This window comes from Phlebotomus argentipes, unplaced genomic scaffold (assembly GCF_947086385.1).
Source record: "Phlebotomus argentipes unplaced genomic scaffold, Phlebotomus argentipes genome assembly contig_15, whole genome shotgun sequence".
NCBI classification, from domain to species: domain Eukaryota; kingdom Metazoa; phylum Arthropoda; class Insecta; order Diptera; family Psychodidae; genus Phlebotomus; species Phlebotomus argentipes.
The window spans coordinates 483,256-504,568 of NW_026776181.1; the positions used below are offsets into that span (position 1 = coordinate 483,256).

Sequence of the window (21,313 nt, forward strand, 5' to 3'; positions counted from 1 at the left end):
CACGAAGAATTATACTCTCGCCGCAATTCGCCTACTTCGAATCTCCTCTCTCACTCTCTCGGAGAAAAAAGGCACAGAGTTCTCTTGGAAAATATTGAATTCTACACGGAAAAGCTTCTTGAAACACACTTTATAATATTCTATACAGACAGCAGCACTGGAAATTCAACGAATATGTGGCTTGATCGCAGAATAACAGAATAATATGCTAAAAATGCCACCCGCGTGTTCTCTCACGACGGCTCTCAATCACTGACAATTCCCACTAATGAGGTTTGGGTCTCTGCTATGCAGTGCGAAGATAGTCAAGGATGTAATACAGCAAGTTTCCCGAAATCTTTGTCACTTTGCCAAATTTGTTTCCCTCTATAAATGCTCTATTTGCTCTACAATATTTAAGCAGAGAATTCAAAAATGTAATAATTCTCTTTCATTGATTATTCCACTATCCAATCCTCATTTAGTCAAGACACATTTTCGACCCTGAAATTCAAGCTCAAATTAGAGCTTGAGTCTGACGGTGGCACTGATATCGCCGAGGAGTTTCTCTTCCATCAGTGACACAGCATGGGCCAAACCAAAACAGAAAGTTTTGCACAAAGAAGACTTTTCGATAAATAATCCCCATTGAGCAACCGTGAGCAGCGCATAAAGTTATCAGGGGCAGAGTGTGGTGTATTATGTTCCTCAAGCAAGCGTAAGAAGGCTCGAAATTAGTGCGACATTGTCTTGATTACCATCGTTACCAACTCAAGGTTCTTCCCACATTCAGGCAATGGCGATGAGTGGCTTCATTCAGCAGACACAGAACAGGAACCAATACGAGTCATCTAGGAGGAGTCTCGTTCACCATCTCATGACAGTGGTGAAGGATCTGCAAAAGCGCTACGGTGGTAAAACTGAATTGGCCACGGAGAGCGATCACAATGTCTTGAGGCTATGCGACAGCTGGGAATACGCCCTCTGTCACGGACTGCGGATGGGCTCATTGCTCAAGAGTGTGAGTGACTTGATGTCGGGCGTGAATCAAGAGCCTCCCGTATTCTGGGCATTCGCACATCAGCACATGACGACGCACGAGCGGGAACGCTTCTCGTCACTGAGACATGTTTGGACGGATCGCGGGAAGTGTCGGGCTTTCATCCGTGCAGCGCTGAATGAGCGTTCTCTGGAGCGATATATACTCATGTGGCTGGCTGACTCGAATCTGGGGCTGCACTATGAGTCCTGGGCGCTGATAAGGGACGAGGAGGCATCGAATCTTCTGCCTACTCTCGCAGCTGGACTCAGTTCCATCCTGTTCGCCATCACTGTCGACAGCCCGGACGTGAATATGATGGCCAGACGGGAGTTGAAGGTGGAGCCCATTATAGCTGTGCCCAAGCCTGTCCAACCACATCCCATTCGGAAGCCCCACAAGCATCAGGTGATAGAGTTTGATGAGGCGGGTCTCTCAATTAGCCCTGTGGCCAGTGGAACGCTCTCGAGCCTATGTCTGAAGGCCGAGAGGGTCCCTCATCCGCCGGAGAATATTCAGAGCTCTCATGTTGTCACACCTATCTCTGAGAAAGCCATGGAAGATGCTGATGACACTTCGAAAACGCCCCCAAGTTCGCCAAATAAAGTATTTACACCGCCCAGTGACTCGGGAATCATGGTGGAGGAAGCCACGACGTCTGAGGGCAGTTTCGACGACTCCTCTCTGCATAGCTCCTCAAAGACCTCCTCAATCCGCAGCTCCACGAGTTCTGTGGTGTCTGAGGACGTAAATCAGCTTCGCGAGCACCTGCGGAAAGCTGAAGAACGCTGCCAGCGTCTGGAGACTCGCGTGGCGGAGCTGAGTCTTGAGAATCACCGCTTGCGGGGCCTCAGCTCAACCCATAGCGCCCCAGGAGCCACCTTCACCGTGAGTGTGCCGCGCGTTCGGCTGGAGAAGTCAGGCTCTCGCAAGTATTACACTTACGAGGTTCATGTCATTCCCACGAATCAGCCCGGAGACGAATGGACTGTTCTGCGTCGCTACAGTGACTTTCATCGACTCCACCGGCAATTCCAGAAAATCCACCCTGGCGTCCGGAGCCTCGATTTCCCGCCAAAGAAGAGCTTTGGCAACATGGAAGCCCACTTTGTGGAGCAACGTCGCCAAAGGCTCCAGCTGTACCTCCGCCACATCCTCACAATGCTCCCAGACGTGGCGTGCTGCACGAGTCGCACAAGTCTGGAGCAGGTTTTCCCCTTCTTAAAGTAAGGCCGATCTCTCACACTATTGCCCTATTTAATGTTCTTTTCTCCGTAATGTGTTGAGAGTACATGAAGTTTATAAATGTCGAAAAAGAGATTGATGTCAAATCTGCTGTGGCTTGAGATAAAACTCTTTCCGGGAGAGATAATCTCTTCCCATTCCTCTTCGTTGCCCCTCTTGTGCTGCTGCAACTAGACACTCATCAGCAGTTGGACATTGGTGAAGCGAATCTGGAACAAATACGAGATAAACTATTATTTTTACTGCAAACTGTTTCTAAAGAGATTTAATAAATGGGTACAACTTGTGCTCTGTGTTAGATATGAATTGTTTTCCCTCTCCTTCAGTCAAACGAACTAAGTGTGTCTTGAAGATTGAGCAAGTGTAGCTCTGGCTTTTGTGAGAAAGTAGACGGATTCTTGTCACTTACCAGACGAGCTTAAGAGTTGCGAATGCCCAAAGCTTGCTCCAGTTCCGCCCTCTTCTGATTCACCTTCGTGTAGAAGTAGCGCGACACCGCCTCCTGTGTCCAGGGCTGATAGAAGAACTCAGCCCTGCGCTCCTCCTCCGGGTTGCCCACGACATCTGTCATGGTCTTCAAGTCCCTCGTCTGGCTAATTATCCACTTGTGGATGAATGTCTGTGGATCCTTGGCGAAGCTGAGGAAGAACTCCCGATTCGTCTTCAGCTGATTAATCGTCTCCACTGTCTCGTGAATCTTCGAGTCCAGTCCCTGAATCTCTTGCTGACTGGCTGTGCTCAGCAGGAAGTTATTCATCTGATTCTTCAGCGTATCGTCCACCTCCACGTCGATATCATAGCAAGCAGTCTGCTTGCTCTCCGCTCCACCCTCCACTGAGATCACATGGTTGATCACGATGGGATCCGGCGGATGAAGGAGCGGATTGAGGCGCTGTGGAATCTCGGCAAACTTCATGCGTGAGCACGTGAAGATTTGCTCCAGATACTTGTCGCAATTGATGAACTCTCGCTCGTGGGCGTCTTGCAGCTTGTGAGTCTTGATGTACTGCCACAAAGCAGAGATGATCACCGGACGCGTTTGCGTGTGAACGCCAAGGAGACGAGCGAGCCGGGGATCGAGCTTGAACTGCAGCGGCTGGTAGTCCAGCAATAGAAGAATCGTACAGCGAACATTGCGATCGCCCGGACGCTTCACCTGAAAACCGTCTGTCTCCTGAGTTGTGTGAGTGCGATGCCACTCCACCAGATGATTGTCCGGGCCGTAAAGCTCCTTGTCCAGCTCAATCACCAGAGACTTGAAGAACGACGAGAACTTCCGCTTAATCTTATTCGGATCGCTCTTGGTGTCCTCCAGGAGACGACCCTCTACCCGCAACTCCCATGACGCCACGGTGCCCTCAGTTCCGGGCTCGCTGCCTTCGCTCGGCTCCTTGCTCGGGTAGAAAGTGTTAGAGATGAAAATCCTCAATTTGCGTTTCTGCTTCATAGGACGCTTTAGCGCCTCCTGGATGTCAAGACGCTTCCGCATAATTGTAGCGTCCAGCTTCCGTTCGAACGCCAACAAATCCATGTATGCTTGAGACTCCGGCACGAGGTCTCTCACCTTCTGAGGCAGAATTTTGTCCGCCAGCTTCTTTTTCTTCTTCGTCGGCCCATACTCGCTCTTCTGCTGCGGAGTGCCCATGGGGCCCACCCGGCCGTCCTGCGGACGCTTCCCTCCAGGAGCGCTGGGCATGGCGCTGCGCATGGGGCCCTGAAATGGTGGTTGCGGCGTTCGTGGGTGCATGGGGCCACCGGGTGGCGGACCAGAGCCCAACTGGGGCGGAGGCGTGAACCCACGCTGAAGAATAGAGAAATTTTAGTTATTGGAAAATAAACTGGGTGGAGGACATTGCTCACCGGAAAATTGGGGCCAGCATACGGTCTCATACTGCCCGGTGGAGGCGCCGGCTGGTATCGTGGCTGACCACCGGGAGGCACAGGGGCACCCGATGAAGGTGGAAAGCGCTGAGACATGGTTTTTACTGGATTTTTTGCCACAAAACAAGACAATTTTGTTAGAGTGACGCCACGAAACTATATATACTGTCTGACAGCTCTTTTTATCACCAGAGGGCGCTGGACATGGCAAGGCAGAAAAGAAAAAAATATCGTGATATTCTCCGTGGTTCGTATCTTTGCTTAACAATAGAGTAAAAAACATCTTTATCGCATAAATGTTAATATGTATTTTATTCTATGAATCTTCTATGTACAAGATAAATACTTTTGTATAAAAAGATGTCAATAACATTGTTAGTAATTTTCTTTTCCAATATGTTGAATAGAAGATGAAAGAAGGGGAAATTACGACGGTAAATAAAGAATTAAACCTATTTCTTCTTGATAATCGACTTTTGCCTACAGATTTAAGTCATTTAAGTACATTTGAAACATTAAATTTTACACACATTTCCTTTTCCTTTCTCTGATTATCAAATTACATGCGACAAAACAGAGAAAAACGCCTTTCATAAATAAAATCAATAAATATTCAAGTGTGTGAAGTCCGTAACTAGAAAAATTGTGTCTGTTCGATATTAGTTTCTTTGCTTTCTTCTCTACTCATTCAAAAAAATACTTTTTGCAATGTAAGCTCATGTAAAGCAACACTGAAATTTTACAAGATTCATGTCTTCATCATATTGTTTCATCAATTTCATTGAGCTTTTTCCCTTTTGCGCACGTCTCACAAATCAGCGCTTATTATTATTCTTATTATTGAAAAATATATTATTGACTTCAGTACGTTATTTACAATTCATCTTTAGATAAAGGAACGCGAATCTCTCCTTTTAAAGTGTTACCATAAAACCAGACGCCAAAGTGCTTTACAATTCATTTTCTAATACTCTCGAAATTTCAAACGAAAAAAATGTGAACAATTTTCTATATAAATGTTAATCAGATGAATCGCAATTAAAACTAAAAATATATAACTAAAATCCTACCTTATTTCATCTTTTAACGATTCATTTTTTTTACCTTATAACAAAAATTAGCATTTCCTTTTATTACATCGATTTTTTTTCTTTTCCTTATCTAATCTCTCAATATTGTTATATTTTATCTCTCTTCATATACTCTTCCTTTTTCTCGATATACATACATATTATCAATTTATTGTAGATGAGGCAATATTTGTCTCTCGATTTTCATACGTGAGACAATTCTACGTTGAAAATGAATAGATGCTGATTAAGATAACACACAGAGGGAAACCCTTACTTCTTATCTTTAACTCAACACCTCAATCGAATGCTTCCTCCGGAAAACCACTGATTTCAGTCTGCTCCAGCACGGGATTTCCATCTGTTGTGTACGAAATTCTTAACCGCATCCTCAGGAGCGCCTGAAAAGTATATTATTCATTATTACAAATTGCAAACAATAATAGATCTTGAATCTTAAGAATAAATTTAATCAACTACATACCTTTGCTGATTGCGTGACTCTCATCTCTTGTGTGATTACACCTCCTGGCAGAAGAGTGGATCCGGACGGTGAGAGCATCTGTAGGGTGAAACTCTTGGGCACTGCCGCCTGCCAAGGTGAAAAAATTCAAGCCAAATATTTACCATTAAGACGTACAAATGCAAATATAAGTCTAACATACCTGAAATAGAAATTGCTCCATTGTGTTCAGCGACGTGTTTGTTGCTGTCATAATCACATGAAGGCATCCAGATGCATTTCTTGGTGCCAATACCACAGACAAGCCGTTCTTCTCCAATGCTGTTAACTTGGAATTTGCACTCTGCGCAAAGACAATAAATAAATAAATGATTTACAAATAAATTCCGGGTATAAAATCAATTACGAAATATTTACCTGACTATCAATTTGCGTCGTTAAATCATCCATGAATCCTGTTATCAGTGACGAATTGCTCATGCTTAAGTCTAAATTCAATCCACCGATTGGAGAGGCAATTGATGGTATCGGCAGCACATTCCCATTAGTACTACTATCAACAGTCGTGTTACTATTCTTCGCCGACAAATCAATATCACCCAGTAGATCCATTAAATCTCTGTTATTGGAGACATTCGGTGCTTGAGGCAACTTAACAGGATTGGGAACGCTCAGCTCTTGACTCGATGTACCTCCAAGGAGTTCAAGAAGGGCATTCTGAAAAAAAATCCACCATCAAACTTCTTATCCCAAATATCACAAAATAGACAGAGAAAACTCACTGATCCTTCAGTTATTGTGACATTCTCCTCCTCAAGACCATTCTCGATCAGATCCACTCCACTTCCATTCTCATCCGGTGACGTAGCATTGCCAGCCCCATTTTGCGTTGACATTCTATTCAGCTGCATTGGTGGCATCTTCTCCAGCAGTGCCGGACGCAAGTGACTGTGTGTCTTGAAGAGTTGAGAGAACTCAACGCCTCTCTGCTGCAGATCAACATTCAGGTGTGACCCAAAAGCATCAATTATCTGCTTAATTTCACTGTGAAGGAGAGATTTACGATTATTCCGATTAGATTAGATTTGTAGAGGTATTTCCACACTCACTCTTGCGCCGCCTGAAGACGAGTGCTGAGCTTCGCCAGCGATATCAGCGTGTACTGCTTGCTAGAGGTTGATCCTTGAGGTGCCCACAGCAGTTTCTGGTACATCTCCACAATTTCCTTCTCCTGTGGCCGAGTAACATCTGCCGGAAATTGAAGAATACCACATTAGAAAAACCATGCGATAATAGGCACACGTGACTATAAAATCCTACCATCTCCTGGTTTTTCGCCATACATGAACAAATCTCCGTACTCTCCAATCGCCCACACTGCCACTTGCAGCAGCGGTTGCTTGTCTTCGCAATTGTTGGGAGTCTGCAGAGCGTCCCACAGTTTGGCAGTGATGTACGTCTGCTCCAAACTGGGACTGCTCGATATCAATTGAATAGTTGACGACACCACATCGTCCCTCACGTAGTTACCAGCTGCCACGAGGATATTCAATTGCGTGTCCAAATGCCATCGCGTGGACGGTGCAAAGCGCTCAGCGGACAACACCATTCCACTGCTGCACTGTGCCTTAAATTCCGAGTCCGCCTTCTCGAGGAACACCAGCAACTCCTTGGTCATCGATCGGATATTCTGGCCGTTTATCAAAGCAAATGACAACTCCATGGCGCGCCGCCTAATGGACACATCAGGATCTTTCAGGCACTCAAGAATGGTAGTGCGATGCCTCTGTACAGCAGATGTGTCCGCATGAACAGTTCTCAGCAGTGTATTGAGCGCCACATAGCGAATGTTCTTGTCGCTATTCAAGAGGAATCGTCCAAGGATGTTTATAGCCAACACACGTAATCCACCTTCGGATCTGCAAAAAAATACACCACGTCAATTGAATTATCTGCCATCGTGTCGTCCAAATTAACGTCTACATACTTGAAAGCAATGTGCAATGATGAATCAGTGCTTATCGCAAAAAAAATGTTGATAAAACACAAGGCGAAATTTCTTGTGTTCACACTACACAGCATAATTTACATTTTCCACTTCATATTTGTGCCAAAACAATTGTAATCTTTATGTCAACAGATTGAATTGAAATCATTTCTGAATAATAAAATCAATTCAACTCTTATTCAATTGAATTCAATTACAAAACTTGAAGATTTTCATAGCACTTGCTTAGAAGAATGAGCACATAAGATATATTCAAAGCCAGGAGAAAGTCAATTTTCATTGTAATTTCCTACACTTCACTCACCGAATGTCCATTATTGATAGAACCGTCTCGTAAAGAATGGTGTTTCCAACATTTTTGCTAGTTTCCGTATTCGTTGCCACCTGTGCCAGGATATCGTTCATAGCCTCCGATGCATCGGGATCATTGTGGCCCAAAATTCGCAACAGACGAAGGATTTTAACCTAAAATCATTGACTTTGTAGATTTGTTTGAATACTACTTCTAGTAGAGCACAAACCTGCAGAAATGGATCACTGACGCCACTGACATCATGCTCAGGTGAGTATCCAGCCAGAATAAGATTCTTCAGGATGCGCACTAAATTCGGGACGATCTGAATACAGAAAGAAGAACAGTCAATTTTATTGAGCATTTCAATGAAACCACTTTGGATTAAGCTGACAATATAAGCATGTAAAATCGTCTTTTCCCATGCTTCCTTCATCGTAAATGCGCAATAGACAATATGCAATGATGCCTTCGAAACAATATGCATATGAAAGCTGCATTATCACAACTGTAAATATCAATGGGGCGTGCTTGCATTTTGCATTACATTTTGACCACATTACAGCATGCAGAGTCCAATAAGGTTTTGGGACATCTTTTTTGTTTCATAACTCATTATGTTGATACACAATCAATGGGGACACATTGATTTACTTGCACGAGCATTGCAAAGGGTCCTACCTCTCGATTTCCACTATCCTGGCAAGCAAATTGGGTTGTTCATTCATCATTATTATCATATCGTTACAGGTTGCTTTTGACAAAGGATTGAGGATCTTTTAACACTATAAAATATCAGCTGGTAAATAAGTCTGCATCATGAATGACAGACTTGTTCACACTCTGACACATTTATGCACTAGAAACTACCATTTTATCCTCCCTCTTCATTCTTTCTCTCTCTCTCTCTTTCTCCATTGCAAATTCCACTTTACATTCTCAGAAATATATCACAAACTTTAACATCTCTAAACATTTTGAGAGAATGAAAAGAAAGAATTATTTTAAATAATTCAATTATTACCTTTTTAAAGTGGCTCAACGTGTCTGGACTGTTTTCACACATTTCTGTTATGAGTGTTACGCCAGTGATTAATATACCTGCACACGTGAAACGACATATTTTAATAGCCATCCAAATTAGATAATGTAATACCGTAAATTACCATGATTCTTCTCACTCAGAAGTGATCGCGTGGCAGGCAGGAAGATCTCCATGAGCTCAGGAACGCGACGAATCACCCGGAAGGCACACAGAGCAGCCTTCTTCCTGATGTATGCATTCGGTGACTTCATAAGGCGTTCCACTTCGCTAGCCAGATCGCGTGCCATTTCAGGTGAGGCAATTGCACCTAAAGTGCACAACGCCAGGCCAACCACAAATTGTGTTGGGCTGTTCAAGTCACTGCAGGGAGAAAATGAAAGAGAGGAATCAGTTTCTTTCATCTCTTTACCATTTTTGAAAATTTCTAATCGTGATTTTTTCGATTACTTATACATTCATTTTTCTTTCTCGAAGCTTTTTCATTAAATTGTATGATCACTAAACTCCACCTAAAGTATATCAGTTTACTTGGACGCAGAAACACTTCTATATAAGCTCTAATTATTCCAGTACAGTGGATAAATTAATTTTAATAGTTTTACTGATGAATATCACTTACTTCTTTAGGCAATTTGTAATAAGTAGATGAACGTCCTGTCTCTCATCAAGCAGCAGCATAGCACCGAGATATCCTATCCTCTTGTCCGTAAATCGTGGACTCGCGGTCAACTTGAGACACTCCAGCTGTCCAAAGTGAGCCGGATAGCCCAGCATGTGGATGTAGAGCAACTTGGCGATGTTGCGGCATCGCCACACAGAGTCTTCCTCACGGAATGTGCTTCGGATATAGGCGCACTCCTTGTTCACCACCGCGCGCTCCTCTGCTGCCGTCCTCGCCGCCCGGATCTGCCTGATGAGGTCCCGGAGGCGCGTCGGTGTGGGCATTCTCACTGAGAAATGGAGAGATTCATTCAGACACACGTCACATTTCAGATCTCAACTGATACTATAGGATCGGTGGAGATTCACTCTTCTCACTGGGAGACACAAGATAACACGTCAACGTGTGTTATGTCACTACACTGCGATCGGCAGCGACAAGAAGCAACCGAGGTTTGAACATATCTACATTGACAAACAAAAGCCCATCTTGCGTCTCCGCCGGAAGTGGATCTCCTCATATAGACACACTACGAGACATTACTGAGAGGTCGTTAATGGGGATTAGATAGAAAAAGTCTCATTACTTATACCCCTTTCGACGGCTTCATTGATGACCTGCCGGATGCTGGCCATATTAAAGGCTGGATTGAATCTGAAATGACAAGGGATTTGGGAGTAAGCCGAAGGAAGCCACACAAACACCATGCACAGCATTTTTTCTTCCTGCTATCGCGTGTGATTGATTTCTGGCCATTACCCGTGCTCGGTATTCATTGTCGCTGTCCGGACTTGGGTGGCAGGTGGTCTTCGTTCCCTCTTACAGCTTCAGCGGTCAAACAAATGCACAACACACGGACAAAATTGGCTCAGGTGTGAGTCACAAAAACAGAGAAAACTGGCAGGAGTGATGGAAAAATCAAGTGTACGGGGACATAAGATGGATTTTCTTCGCGATCAAAGCTTTGCTGCCTACACGACGTCAAAGTGTGTCATATGCAAGTCATTTGTATTGGTGCCTTTTTTGTCGGACACCCTACACCTCCAATTGCACTCCTGGAGCCTCCGCGGGGCCCTCAATTGTACAACCACTGCTCACTGTCTGCCGTGATTGGATCACGATGTAGCTCCACTCTTTGGGAGATGGGGAAAAGGTGCATGAAAAGGGGTGTTAGGGAAGCAAAAAGACACAGAGTCACCGCTGCCACACACACAATCTGCTGACCAGACTTTTGGGGCGTACAGCGCCCAATTGATGGGTTTTCTCGCGGTGATTTATCAATCAAAGATTAACACACACGTCTATCTACCGATTTACACACTCCTCGTTGTCACTGATAACTCGAAAGAATCAACAATTTTACTGATTTTGCTCCACCATCCACTTTTCACACAGCAATCGCCATCGCGAAATGACAATTCGCTGAATAGCTGACAATGGTTTTCAGCGCCACAATGGCGGCCGACGACTATCCGAAGACACATCTGCACTTTGTCTGCAGACACCAGAGTGCAATTGGAGGATAAAGAGGATAATGGTGGTGAAATTCACCTCATCATTCTTCACATTTGCACCTATTCATAATCCAAGCAATAATCCCTATTTTCACGGGTGATTCCAGAAATCCATCACTCACCGATGTCTCGCCAGGAAAATGAGAACTCGTTCACCCACCTGCGGTTGTTTTCAGGTGGAAGAACACTCCAATCAGGCTCGTAATACGGATACATGGCTGAAATCACTAAGCGCCTTCCGTTAAACTTCACTCTCGACAATTCAACGCTCCCACGATGTTCTTACTCTGCCAATCACCTGAATACCAATGAGCCACTTTTAATTGAAATGCCAGTCCGAAAAATTAAATTACACCAGGTAAACCAACGTCTATGTGTATTTGGTAAGCGCAATTGCTGAGCTGATAAGGCCGTTTCTTATCACCCACTACATTTGCGCACCTCGTTACCCCACGTATTTGTAAGTGACTACAATCGGGATTCACTGCGTGGATTGTCGAAGAATATGGCTGGCTTATCAGTTGCGACCACATATCTTTGATAATCTCATACTTTTCCTTTGAGGACGTCTGCAAGGTTTTACTATAGAGTATATCTGATACTAGAAAGGCAGAAACACCCATGAAACATGTTTCACAAAGAACTGTAGCAACAAATCATCTCTTATATATTTTGCTTCTTTACTTACTGTACAAAAGGAGAAGTGAATTAATGGAAAACAAGGAGAGTTTCATAAATTAGTCAGTGCTTCGCGCTGGTCTCACAACGCTGTTCCGCTTGATGGCATCCACAAGCCATTTGACACCCTCATCGACGCCTTCCCTGTAAACAGATAAGCGATAAGAGGCTTTCCGGACAGTCACTTTGCGTGCCAAGTACCCAGTTAAAGCAGAAACAGGCATCACGAGACAATCGCCTCTAATCAGGTGGCCTGTGTGTTGGAAAACAGGCTTGATCTCCCTCACGCCCATGCAATCTGGCAGATCCTGTTTGTTGGCCAAGAGCATTAGTGGAACACCTGACAGATGGTCATTTGAAATCATCTTATCTGAAAGACAGACACAGCTTTGAAAAATTTGATTATTGAGCAAAATGCGCAAAGCGTTTTTACCAAACACTTCCTTGGATTCATCCATACGCTCTCTGTCGTGGGAATCTATTATGTAAATCACTGCATGTGACTCTTGATAGTACTGAAATAAGGAAAGGCTATTAGTTCCATCTCAAATTGTGTAGCATTTCAGTCATACCTTATCCCAGAGTGATTGCAATTCCTCTTGCCCGCCCAAATCCCAGAAGCTCAGACGGATTCCCTGAATGTCAATTTGGCCAATATTTAGTCCCACTGTTGTGGTGATCTTACTGGGATTCATCCCCTTGTAATTCTTTGTGAACTTCGTCTTGGCGCCCTCCAAGTATGTCTATAGTGTTTTCCGGAAAAGAACAAAAGTTGGGTTAGATACACAAAGTGAGTAAGACTTTTCAATGAATTTTCATCACTTACCGTCTTTCCAGCATTGTCTAGTCCTAAAATTAACACACAGTATTCGTCCTTTTGTTTGAGGTACTTGTAAAAGCCATGCAAAAGTGTAAACATGTTCGAAGAAATTGATCACACCACACTACATACTTTCACCCAGAGTGGTGTATTTTTCACAGCGCAGAACGATGGATTGGAGATTAGTCAACTGTTTGGAATCCACAGGATTTAATATATGTGTTTACTAAAGCATTTTACTACGATTACTGAGTGTTTTTTCCCTATTAGCACTGATCTAGTCTAAGCACGACGGCACGGCCAGAACGTCAACTTTCTCCGTGCGTCAACATGCCCTCTAAACGAATGCAGCGCCAATGAGCAAAATGAGAAATACAAGTAACCTCATGCCGCGTGTTTACATTCTATAGCGCAGTGCATTTATATTTATGTGAAATAATCAAGTTATCAAATATTGTCTTTATTACAGTTAGTGCAGAACAATCAGGTACAAGGTAAGTTTTTATAATACTTTTGAAGTCACACTATTTTGTGAGTACTAATCACAAATTTTCAGGCATCCGGAAATGGCAAGCACGGAAGTTGATGTGCCTCAGACTTTGCAAGTTCGCCTAGTCTCGGATTCCGGTGAGGAGGCTGGGCCACCTCTGGACTTGCCAACGGGCACTACAGTTGCGCAACTGGGATTGATTTGCAATGCCCTGCTCAAGAATGAAGAGGCCACACCGTTTCTGTTCTTCGTGAATGAGGAGGAGATCAAGGAGAGCCTGGAGGGCACGCTGAACCTCAGGAAAATAGACACTGAAGCTGTTGTGGACATTGTCTATCAACCTCAATCGGTTTTCCGAGTACGTCCCGTAACGAGATGCACCAGCTCGATGCCAGGACATGCAGAAGCTGTGGTTTCGCTGAGCTTCAGTCCAGATGGGCAACACTTGGCGAGTGGATCTGGTGATAAGACTCTTCGGCTGTGGGATCTCAACACAGAGACCCCGCACTACACATGCAGCGGCCACACTCAGCCTGTTCTTTGCATCGCATGGGCTCCGGATAGCTCTAAAATAGCCAGCTCCTGCCAAGCGGGAATCATTCGGATATGGTCGCCAGAGACAGGGAAGCAGCTTGGACGTCCATTGACGGGTCATAAGAAGTACATCAAGTGCCTGAGCTGGGAACCTTATCACGACAATCCCGAGTGCCGACGAATCGCTAGCGCTGGAGCGGACAATGATGTGAAGATTTGGGATGTGACTCTCGGGCAGTGTTTAATGACCATTGCAGGTCACACGAAAGCCGTGACAAATGTTCGCTGGGGAGGAATTGGATTGATCTACACAGCTTCCCAAGATAGAACGATAAAAGTGTGGCGTGCAAGCACAGGAAGTCTGTGCAGAACACTCACAGGTCATGGACATTGGGTGAATTGCTTAGCTCTGAACACAGACTATGTACTGAGAACTGGACCCTTTCATCCTGTCACTGATAAGGGGAAGATCGCCTCTGGATCACAGTTGAGAGAAGTGGCTTTAGCCAGATTTAAAGCTGTTTGTGCAGATGATGTTGAGTCTTTTGTGTCCTGCTCAGACGATAGAACACTCTATCTTTGGCAATCAAACAGGACAAAATGCATCACGAGGATGACTGGTCATCAAAATGTGGTCAACGAAGTGAAATATTCACCGGATTGCAAGTGAGTTTGTACTTTCTCAAACGGAATTTTTCGTAAACTAATCTTTCACGTGCTTTCAGAATTATCGCTTCAGCATCCTTTGATAAATCTGTGCGCTTGTGGCGAGCACATGATGGGGCTTTTATTTGTGCTCTCAGAGGACATGTTCAGGCAGTCTACCAAGTCGCGTGGTCAGCGGATTCAAGACTACTCGTCAGCGGCAGCAAGGATTCCACAATAAAGGGTAAGTTGCCAAGTACGTTATGACACTGCAGACATTTGAATGTTGTTTTTTTTTTCCTTTCAGTATGGAGCGTCCAAACCAAAAAGCTCGCACAAGATCTTCCTGGTCATGCAGATGAAGTGTTCGCTGTGGATTGGGCGCCTGATGGTTCTCGTGTGGCGTCCGGAGGGAAAGACAAAGTTATCAAAATGTGGGCTTATTAAATAAATTCCCTAGCACTTTAAAGTGTTATGAAATCTAAGAAATCACTTTTGAGTGAGTTTGATCGATTCTGCAGATCTACAAGCTTCTTGACACGCAAAGAAAAACGATTTATTCCGATCAGAATTACAATCAATACCCAATCTCTGTGGGTTTGATTCGCAGAATTACCGGAACACTCGTGCATGGGAGAATTGCAACTTCTGTGACCACCGCCGTTACCAATTCTGGCGGCGTTATGTCGTAGTACAGATGCAGAGGTGTCAAGTAGGGATTTGCACGCCAATTCTGGAGGCCAGTCTTCTCAGGAGGCACCAGATCGTCTGGGGAGCCGATTTCATTGTACACGAAAGCATCCGTCTGCACACGTTCGCTAAATTTGTGGGTTTCACAGCACACTAGAACTGGTACATTGTGAGACTTTGCCACAAGTGCGATCTGGGCAGTTCCAGCGCGCGACATCACATAACCATTGGCCAGGAGGGAGTTGGCGCCTAGCAAAACCTTTGTAACATCCTGCATGATGAAAGTTACAGCCGTAATGAGGACACAGGTGCAGTCAATGCCCAAATCCGTGAGTTTCCGCATCATGTCACGACCCTCGTGAAGTGGACCTGCATCAGCCACGATTACTCGGAACTTCTTGCTGCGATTGTGTGCCTCCTTGAGTATTTGCTTCACCAAGGAGGATCTAGAGACAACAAAGAGGTGCAATAAGATAATTGTTTGAGAGATTCTCAGTGCTTACTTACCCTCCAAATGTGAGAATCACATCTCCATCGGCAATCTTCTCCTGAACCGCCCAAGTAATGGCCAAATCCGCCTTGTCCAGTTGATCCTTGATGTACGTGTCGATGATCCCAAAGAGAATCATCTTCAGTTCAATGTCAGGATCGTCCTCTTCCTCGCTATCCAGATCCGGGACATGGACAATGTCCTTTGGCAACTGCGTTATCTGCCACTTGAGGTACTTCATGGCAATAGTCATGGACACCGCCATCGGGCGACACTGTTCCAGATACTCCATAATGCTGCCCACATAGTTTTCCAGACACCGTGAGAATTCCTTCTCTGGCGGTGTCTTAAACTTCTTAATCACCACCTTCATGATAGTCAACAGGGCGAAGCATCGCGCATTGGCGCCCGTGATTTCCATCTTCGAGTACAATGCGCCGAGAGTGCGAATCGCCTCGTGAATCTCAAAATCTCCACTCACCTTTGGCGGATGTGTGAAGTGATCCAAGTAAAGATGACTAAACAGCTTCACTCTGTGTTTCTGACCTGAACTCACAGTGTCTGCCCTGGGTGACTTCTTCGTGGCAGGGGAGATTTTGAGAGACTCCTTCTGTACAGGGACATTTTTAGCAACCGGCGCTGGTTTGTCCTTCAATTTCTGCTCCTTGGCGGCTCTCTGTGCCTCCTGAATGGCCCTCCGTTCGGCCTTAGTTGTGGCTTTAGCCTTTGTAGACTCACTGATAGTCAAATGCTCCATCCTGCTTGCCAAATCTGTATCAGTATTCGATTTCTGCACAGGCTCTGTCTTCTCTGCAGGCTCTGTCTTCTGCTTAGTTGTCTGCTTCGCCAGCTTCTTGGCCTCTCTCTGTGCCAAAACGTCTTCTCTAGAGGGCTTCTGATCTCCCAGTGGTGCATTAGCTTCAGGTTTCGCCTCAGGCTTCACCTCAGGCTTAGTCGTCTTAGTCTTCTTCTCCAGCTTCTTGTTCTTCCTCTCTTGCAAAATCTCTTCTCGTGTCTTCTCTTTCTCCATTTTCGGTACAATCTCTACTGGAGCGACTGGAGATGGCTTTATAGGCGAAGGATCTCTTTGTGGGACCTCTTCCTGACTTGCAGACGCTTTTGGTTTCTTTTTCCGGAAACGCCTTCTCCTTTTCTTCGCCTGTGCAGCTTCCGGTGCCTAAAAAGCAAACAATATTTAGTGACGGTGTAAACCATAACCATACTTTCGCAAGATAGGAAAAGCAATACAGTCTAGTGGCTGAAAATTTTAAGTGGTAATTTGTTAATTGAAGATACATATCTACCTCAGGTATCTTATCCATTTTGCTGTCTACAAATACAATAAATTGTGAAAATTCTCGGAATATTTATAATTGTCTTGTTGGCAAGGGTGAAGCACTTTTACATTTCCTTTAACGAATTTCCTTACCTTTCGTGCCGGCAAACACAATACCAATCGAATTTAGACAACGTTCTGCAGAAAATGAAACAAGCTGCAGAGGAATTATTCACTTAATTACAAAGATTTTTGAGAAAATATCGAGGATGATGAAACCTTCACGCCATGAATTCTCTCGGCTTGTGAGTACTAAAAAGCCAAATCAGCTGAGCTAAAAATGGGCGCGAAAATGACATTCATACCAGAAGCCGGATGGTAAAATAAAAATGCTCCTTTATTCATTTCCTTTATTTTAAGTTCCGTTATTACATGTCCAATTATTCAATTACAGTTCTTCTAGATAATTCTGTCTTGCAATAACAAGACTTTAAAACACATGTACGACATATTTTTAGTACAATAAATCCTATATGCAATTGGATGACGTCTAAATAGGTTTTTCTTCATGAGTGGAAAACCCAGTCTAAATCATAATCCTTTCACACTTCACAAACACTACTCTTTCGGGAAGCTAAAATATTTTTTCTCATTACGACTAATTAGAAAGAAATAAATCAAGATTAGGAGCTACAATAAGTATTATGGGCTCTACTTATCCATAATTCGACGCAATGTTTCTCTGCTTTACTATTACACATAGTGCAGATGACTATCTTTTGCCATACGCTCTGTAGATCCTAAACGTACTAAATTGTGTTTCTCATTCATGGTATGTTGGATTATACATACATATAGTAGTTTCTATTATATAATGTGATTAATGAAAAATTCATACTTCCTTCCGCGCCCACCTAGTCTGAGGAGCAGCTCGCTTGCTTCTTCATGGACTTCAGAGCTCTCTCTCTAAGCTGCTTCTCCAAGTCATCATTGATAATGCCACCAGCGCCCACGAATGGCACTGGCACGGTTTCCTCATCATCATCATCATCAGAATCCGACTCACCTCTGCGCTTGCTCTTGCTCTTTTTGTGCTTCTTATGCTTCTTGTGCTTCTTGCGCTTCTTCTTCTTCGCCTCCTTCAAGCGCGAGCCGCCCGGACTCTTGCCCTTCTTCTCCAGCTTTCGCACATCCGACACTGAGGAGTTCTCCTCATCTTCGCCACTAGACGACTCCGCCGAGAGCTCTTTGTCCTTTTTCTTCACCTTGTGGCCCTTCTTCACGATCACCACCTCCTCAGATGCCTCATCAGAGCTGGAACTGGAATCTGAACGGCGAGATTTCTTCTTCTTAGCCACTTTCTTCGACTCCTTCCTTCGCAACTCTGCCGCTTCGGCCTTTTCCCTCGATCGCGACTTCAGAATCTCCTCCTCATTGGCGTCTTCATCGTCACTTGAATTGCTAGTTGATGGAGCTCTCTTGGACGCCTTCTTAGATTTCGCCTTGGTTCGTCGCTTCTTCTTCTGCACCTTCTCATCCGGAGAATCGGATTCCGACTCGCTGCTGTCATCGCTCGAGCTCACGCTCTTCTTCTTGGTCGACTTTTGTGTCTTCTTCAGCTCTTGCTGTTGAACCAGCTTCCTAGCACTGCGTTTCGCCTCTAATTCCGCAACAAGTGTGCCGGCAAACAGAGCCGGATTACGCTCGTATGCCCTCAGGAAGGGTGATGGTGTCCTTGACAGGCTGCTAGAGTAAACCATCACCTTCTCAGGCTTCTCTTCCATCACCTTTGGAATCTCCTGACGTCTCACCTCCTCGTCAAATCGCATTGGCTTCACAACAGCCTCACGACGATTGATCTTCTCCTCCTTAGCCAGCGGTTCGGGTTTCTTTCTGCCCTCATCACGCTTCTTAATCGGTTGTGGCACCTCTTCAGGCATCGTTTTCCTTCCTTTGTCCCTCATCTCAAAGCTCCTGTTCGTCTCCTTTGTCATCGGTGTCACTGGGATCTCTCGCTCCTTCCTGTGCACCACCGGTGAGGGTTTCAATGGCGAAATACTGAGTCGACGCTGTGGCGACAACTTCCTCTCACGGGACCTCACGGGACGCCCCTTTGACGAGGACACTCGAGGACTTCGGCTGCGCCTCATACGCTGCGGACTGACACGATTTCTGGGTCCTCTTTGCGGCACATCGCGTCGATCAGGCGATCTTCGTCGGCCACGATCGCGATTCATAGGCGGCAAGGGACTCACTCGTCTCTGACGTGATCTCTGCCTCGATCGCGATCTATTTCCGCGATTTCCACGATCTCTACCCATCGGACGTCCATCCTTAACGAATGTCACCTCCACCTCACTCTCACTTGAATCCTTATTAGACCTGTAGTGCCTCTTCTGCTGCACACTGTTTTCCTTCTTGTGTATCTCAAACTCCTCTCGAGCCGGAGACGATCGAGCACTGGAGGATGCAGACACAGATCTCTTGCGTCGCTTGTCTCCTAGCTTCTTTCCTGCTGCCTTAGCAGATGCCTCATCACTCGAAACAGACGACGAGGAACTCTTGGATCGCGATCGTGAGGCTTTCTTCACTCTCTTGGGTGGCGGAGATGGCGACCTGCGCGGAGTCTTGCTCTTCGATCGTCGTCCACCACCTTCAGCCATGTTTAGGAGCTTCGCCTGCACCTTCGATAGCGGTGGTTTTCCATCCGACCCATTGATGGTCGCCCTGGGCTCTGGCACAGGATCTCGAGGCTTTTCCGGAAGCTTCTTCACCGGTGATCGCGATCGCGGTCCACCTCTGTCTCGACGCGATCCACTTCCATGTCCTCGGAAGTTGCTTTCCCTGCGATGAGATCGCGAGCGTGAGCGCTTCCGATCGCGACGATCACGTGAACGAGTCCGGCGCCGATTGTCGCGTCCCCAATCATTTGATCGCCCTCGAGATCGGCTTCGACGGCGAGACTTTGGCAATGGCGATCTACGTGACCGATCGCGAGATCTTTCGCGATCCCGAGAGCGCCTAGAGCGTGATCTGTTCTTTCCTGGAGACTTCGAGCGACGACGCGAGCGAGAGCGATTGCGTGACCGAGAGCGAGACTTCTTGCGGCTCTCCTTCGAATCTCGTCGTGAGTCTCGCTGCTTCTCCGTGACAGGTTGCATCTTGGGCTCAGGCTGTGGTGCAGATTTGTCCTCAGGCGTCTTCTTCCTCTCAGCCTCCTTCGCAGCGGAGGCTTTCTCAAGGCGCTCCAAAATGATCTTCGACTTTTCAACGGACTTTGTGTAGCTCGCAGACTTGGCTCGCTTCTCTTCGACACTTTCTTTGGGCGACTGTGTAGAATTGTCTGATGATTTTTCCTCGGGCTCTTTCGGATCCTCCTTTGATTCTCGCTCCATCTTCGATTCAATGGCCTTTGTTGTGTCCTCCTCACGCTTCAGAATCTCATCCTTCTTTGCCTGTATGAACTCCTCAGGAATGCCAGTCTCCGTTTCCTGAGCCGACAGGAGCAGAGACCAAAGCTCATCCATAAACTGTCGGGCGTTCTTGCCATTCAGGAATCCAGTCATGTTGATTTGCATCTTCTTCCCACAAGGAAACTGAAAACAAGCGCAAAAGTGAGGCTTTATAGCCAAAAAATACAACTAATTCGTCTGCAGATACTAACACGCTCTTCCTCCAACTGATTGTAGACAAATTCCACAACCACGTCGTCTTCAATGTGCAAAAAATCCGTGATTTTCTTGCTAATCCACGGCCGCAAGACATCCAGCTTGACTTTGGACATATCCACCTGTCCGGACAAAAGCATCATGTTGAAAGTCTTCATTCTGTGACGTGGGATTTGAAGAAATCCCCATGTTTTCTCACCCTTTTGCTGACACAGTCGCCGAACTTCATCACTTTCATCATCTTCTTCTCCTTGTCGCTGAACCTGGTGTCCTGCTGCTGCGTTGTCCCCTAGAAAATGCGCAACAAATGGAAAATAATCATTTTTCCCACGCCAGCAAAGCAAAACATCTAGACTGCTTGCGTATTTCCCGGCGAAATCCCCCGCCAAACGCCGCCCGCTCCCCACTCAAACTCACCGTGAACATCATTCTGAGGCCGGTGTCTGATTACTGCCGTCACAAATGTCTCTCTGCCAAGTGTTGCTCCTGGAGGGAGAGAGAGCGGCCAGAAAATATATATTCAGCAAAATATCCTTCCGTCAACCATTACAGTCCGGCAGCCATGTAATGACACCGAAAATAGACTCGCACGAAATTCCTCAACACCCATTTTCCTAGAGTGCCTTCACGGCTGCCGACTGCATCAACTGGGCCGTCATCTCACCGAGAATTGCAACAGAGGAGAATTGCGCGCGGAAATTACATTTCTCACAGCAAAAAAAGCATTAAAAATTTCCACAATTTTCACTCATGCGGCGTAACTTTCCTCTCAACACTAAGCGTGGAGGCGCTGTCGGCGCAACCCAGTAGCGAAACATCGACCAT

At 45.5% G+C, this 21,313-nt stretch overlaps 7 protein-coding genes across 13 annotated transcripts; 2 read left to right on the top strand and 5 right to left on the bottom strand.

Moving 5' to 3' along the window:
- The first annotated feature begins 358 nt into the window (after nucleotides 1–358).
- Nucleotides 359–2,563, top strand: LOC132262974 (sorting nexin-29). The gene is made up of 2 exons (XM_059762496.1): nucleotides 359–697; nucleotides 773–2,563. The coding sequence occupies exon 2, from the start codon at nucleotides 776–778 to the stop codon at nucleotides 2,246–2,248; it is 1,473 nt and encodes a 490-aa protein (XP_059618479.1). The 5' UTR covers nucleotides 359–697; nucleotides 773–775; the 3' UTR covers nucleotides 2,249–2,563.
- On the bottom strand, nucleotides 2,357–4,299 carry LOC132262972 (brahma-associated protein of 60 kDa). Its single transcript, XM_059762495.1, has 3 exons — nucleotides 4,124–4,299; nucleotides 2,673–4,064; nucleotides 2,357–2,472 (listed from the first exon to the last, which is right to left on the bottom strand). The coding sequence occupies exons 1-2, from the start codon at nucleotides 4,238–4,240 to the stop codon at nucleotides 2,682–2,684; spliced, it is 1,500 nt and encodes a 499-aa protein (XP_059618478.1). The 5' UTR covers nucleotides 4,241–4,299; the 3' UTR covers nucleotides 2,357–2,472; nucleotides 2,673–2,681.
- A 1,020-nt stretch (nucleotides 4,300–5,319) lies between these two features.
- Nucleotides 5,320–11,464, bottom strand: LOC132263291 (AP-1 complex subunit gamma-1). 5 transcript variants are annotated; one of them, XM_059762972.1, is made up of 14 exons: nucleotides 11,358–11,464; nucleotides 10,270–10,337; nucleotides 9,642–9,972; nucleotides 9,144–9,382; nucleotides 9,002–9,078; nucleotides 8,207–8,302; nucleotides 7,990–8,150; nucleotides 6,998–7,596; nucleotides 6,787–6,925; nucleotides 6,460–6,721; nucleotides 6,095–6,394; nucleotides 5,880–6,020; nucleotides 5,699–5,806; nucleotides 5,320–5,615 (listed from the first exon to the last, which is right to left on the bottom strand). In XM_059762972.1, the coding sequence occupies exons 1-14, from the start codon at nucleotides 11,411–11,413 to the stop codon at nucleotides 5,514–5,516; spliced, it is 2,679 nt and encodes an 892-aa protein (XP_059618955.1). In that variant the 5' UTR covers nucleotides 11,414–11,464; the 3' UTR covers nucleotides 5,320–5,513. The 5 variants fall into 5 exon arrangements, with proteins under 5 accessions (XP_059618955.1, XP_059618956.1, XP_059618959.1 ...); XM_059762973.1 differs by having other exon boundaries at nucleotides 10,276–10,337; nucleotides 11,358–11,413; XM_059762976.1 differs by lacking the exon at nucleotides 11,358–11,464 and adding an exon at nucleotides 10,443–11,104 and having other exon boundaries at nucleotides 10,276–10,337.
- A 219-nt stretch (nucleotides 11,465–11,683) lies between these two features.
- Nucleotides 11,684–13,004, bottom strand: LOC132263295 (ADP-ribosylation factor-related protein 1). 2 transcript variants are annotated; one of them, XM_059762983.1, is made up of 6 exons: nucleotides 12,702–13,004; nucleotides 12,448–12,618; nucleotides 12,309–12,390; nucleotides 12,077–12,245; nucleotides 11,886–12,019; nucleotides 11,684–11,798 (listed from the first exon to the last, which is right to left on the bottom strand). In XM_059762983.1, exons 1-5 carry the CDS (start codon nucleotides 12,792–12,794, stop codon nucleotides 11,935–11,937), a joined length of 600 nt encoding a protein of 199 aa, XP_059618966.1. In that variant the 5' UTR covers nucleotides 12,795–13,004; the 3' UTR covers nucleotides 11,684–11,798; nucleotides 11,886–11,934. The 2 variants fall into 2 exon arrangements, with proteins under 2 accessions (XP_059618966.1, XP_059618965.1); XM_059762982.1 differs by lacking the exon at nucleotides 11,684–11,798 and having other exon boundaries at nucleotides 11,842–12,019; nucleotides 12,702–13,002.
- Nucleotides 13,005–13,056: 52 nt separating this feature from the next.
- On the top strand, nucleotides 13,057–14,899 carry LOC132263294 (protein Notchless). Its single transcript, XM_059762981.1, has 4 exons — nucleotides 13,057–13,189; nucleotides 13,252–14,385; nucleotides 14,445–14,608; nucleotides 14,672–14,899. The coding sequence occupies exons 2-4, from the start codon at nucleotides 13,262–13,264 to the stop codon at nucleotides 14,809–14,811; spliced, it is 1,428 nt and encodes a 475-aa protein (XP_059618964.1). The 5' UTR covers nucleotides 13,057–13,189; nucleotides 13,252–13,261; the 3' UTR covers nucleotides 14,812–14,899.
- LOC132263293 (translation initiation factor eIF-2B subunit delta) lies at nucleotides 14,882–17,128 on the bottom strand. 2 transcript variants are annotated; one of them, XM_059762978.1, is made up of 4 exons: nucleotides 16,974–17,128; nucleotides 16,849–16,874; nucleotides 15,562–16,721; nucleotides 14,882–15,500 (listed from the first exon to the last, which is right to left on the bottom strand). In XM_059762978.1, the coding sequence occupies exons 2-4, from the start codon at nucleotides 16,864–16,866 to the stop codon at nucleotides 14,942–14,944; spliced, it is 1,737 nt and encodes a 578-aa protein (XP_059618961.1). In that variant the 5' UTR covers nucleotides 16,867–16,874; nucleotides 16,974–17,128; the 3' UTR covers nucleotides 14,882–14,941. The 2 variants fall into 2 exon arrangements, with proteins under 2 accessions (XP_059618961.1, XP_059618962.1); XM_059762979.1 differs by lacking the exon at nucleotides 16,849–16,874.
- Nucleotides 17,129–17,218: 90 nt separating this feature from the next.
- LOC132262560 (serine/arginine repetitive matrix protein 1) lies at nucleotides 17,219–21,265 on the bottom strand. The gene is made up of 5 exons (XM_059761856.1): nucleotides 21,153–21,265; nucleotides 20,906–20,974; nucleotides 20,688–20,777; nucleotides 20,485–20,610; nucleotides 17,219–20,416 (listed from the first exon to the last, which is right to left on the bottom strand). Exons 2-5 carry the CDS (start codon nucleotides 20,915–20,917, stop codon nucleotides 17,735–17,737), a joined length of 2,910 nt encoding a protein of 969 aa, XP_059617839.1. The 5' UTR covers nucleotides 20,918–20,974; nucleotides 21,153–21,265; the 3' UTR covers nucleotides 17,219–17,734.
- Nucleotides 21,266–21,313: the final 48 nt, after the last annotated feature.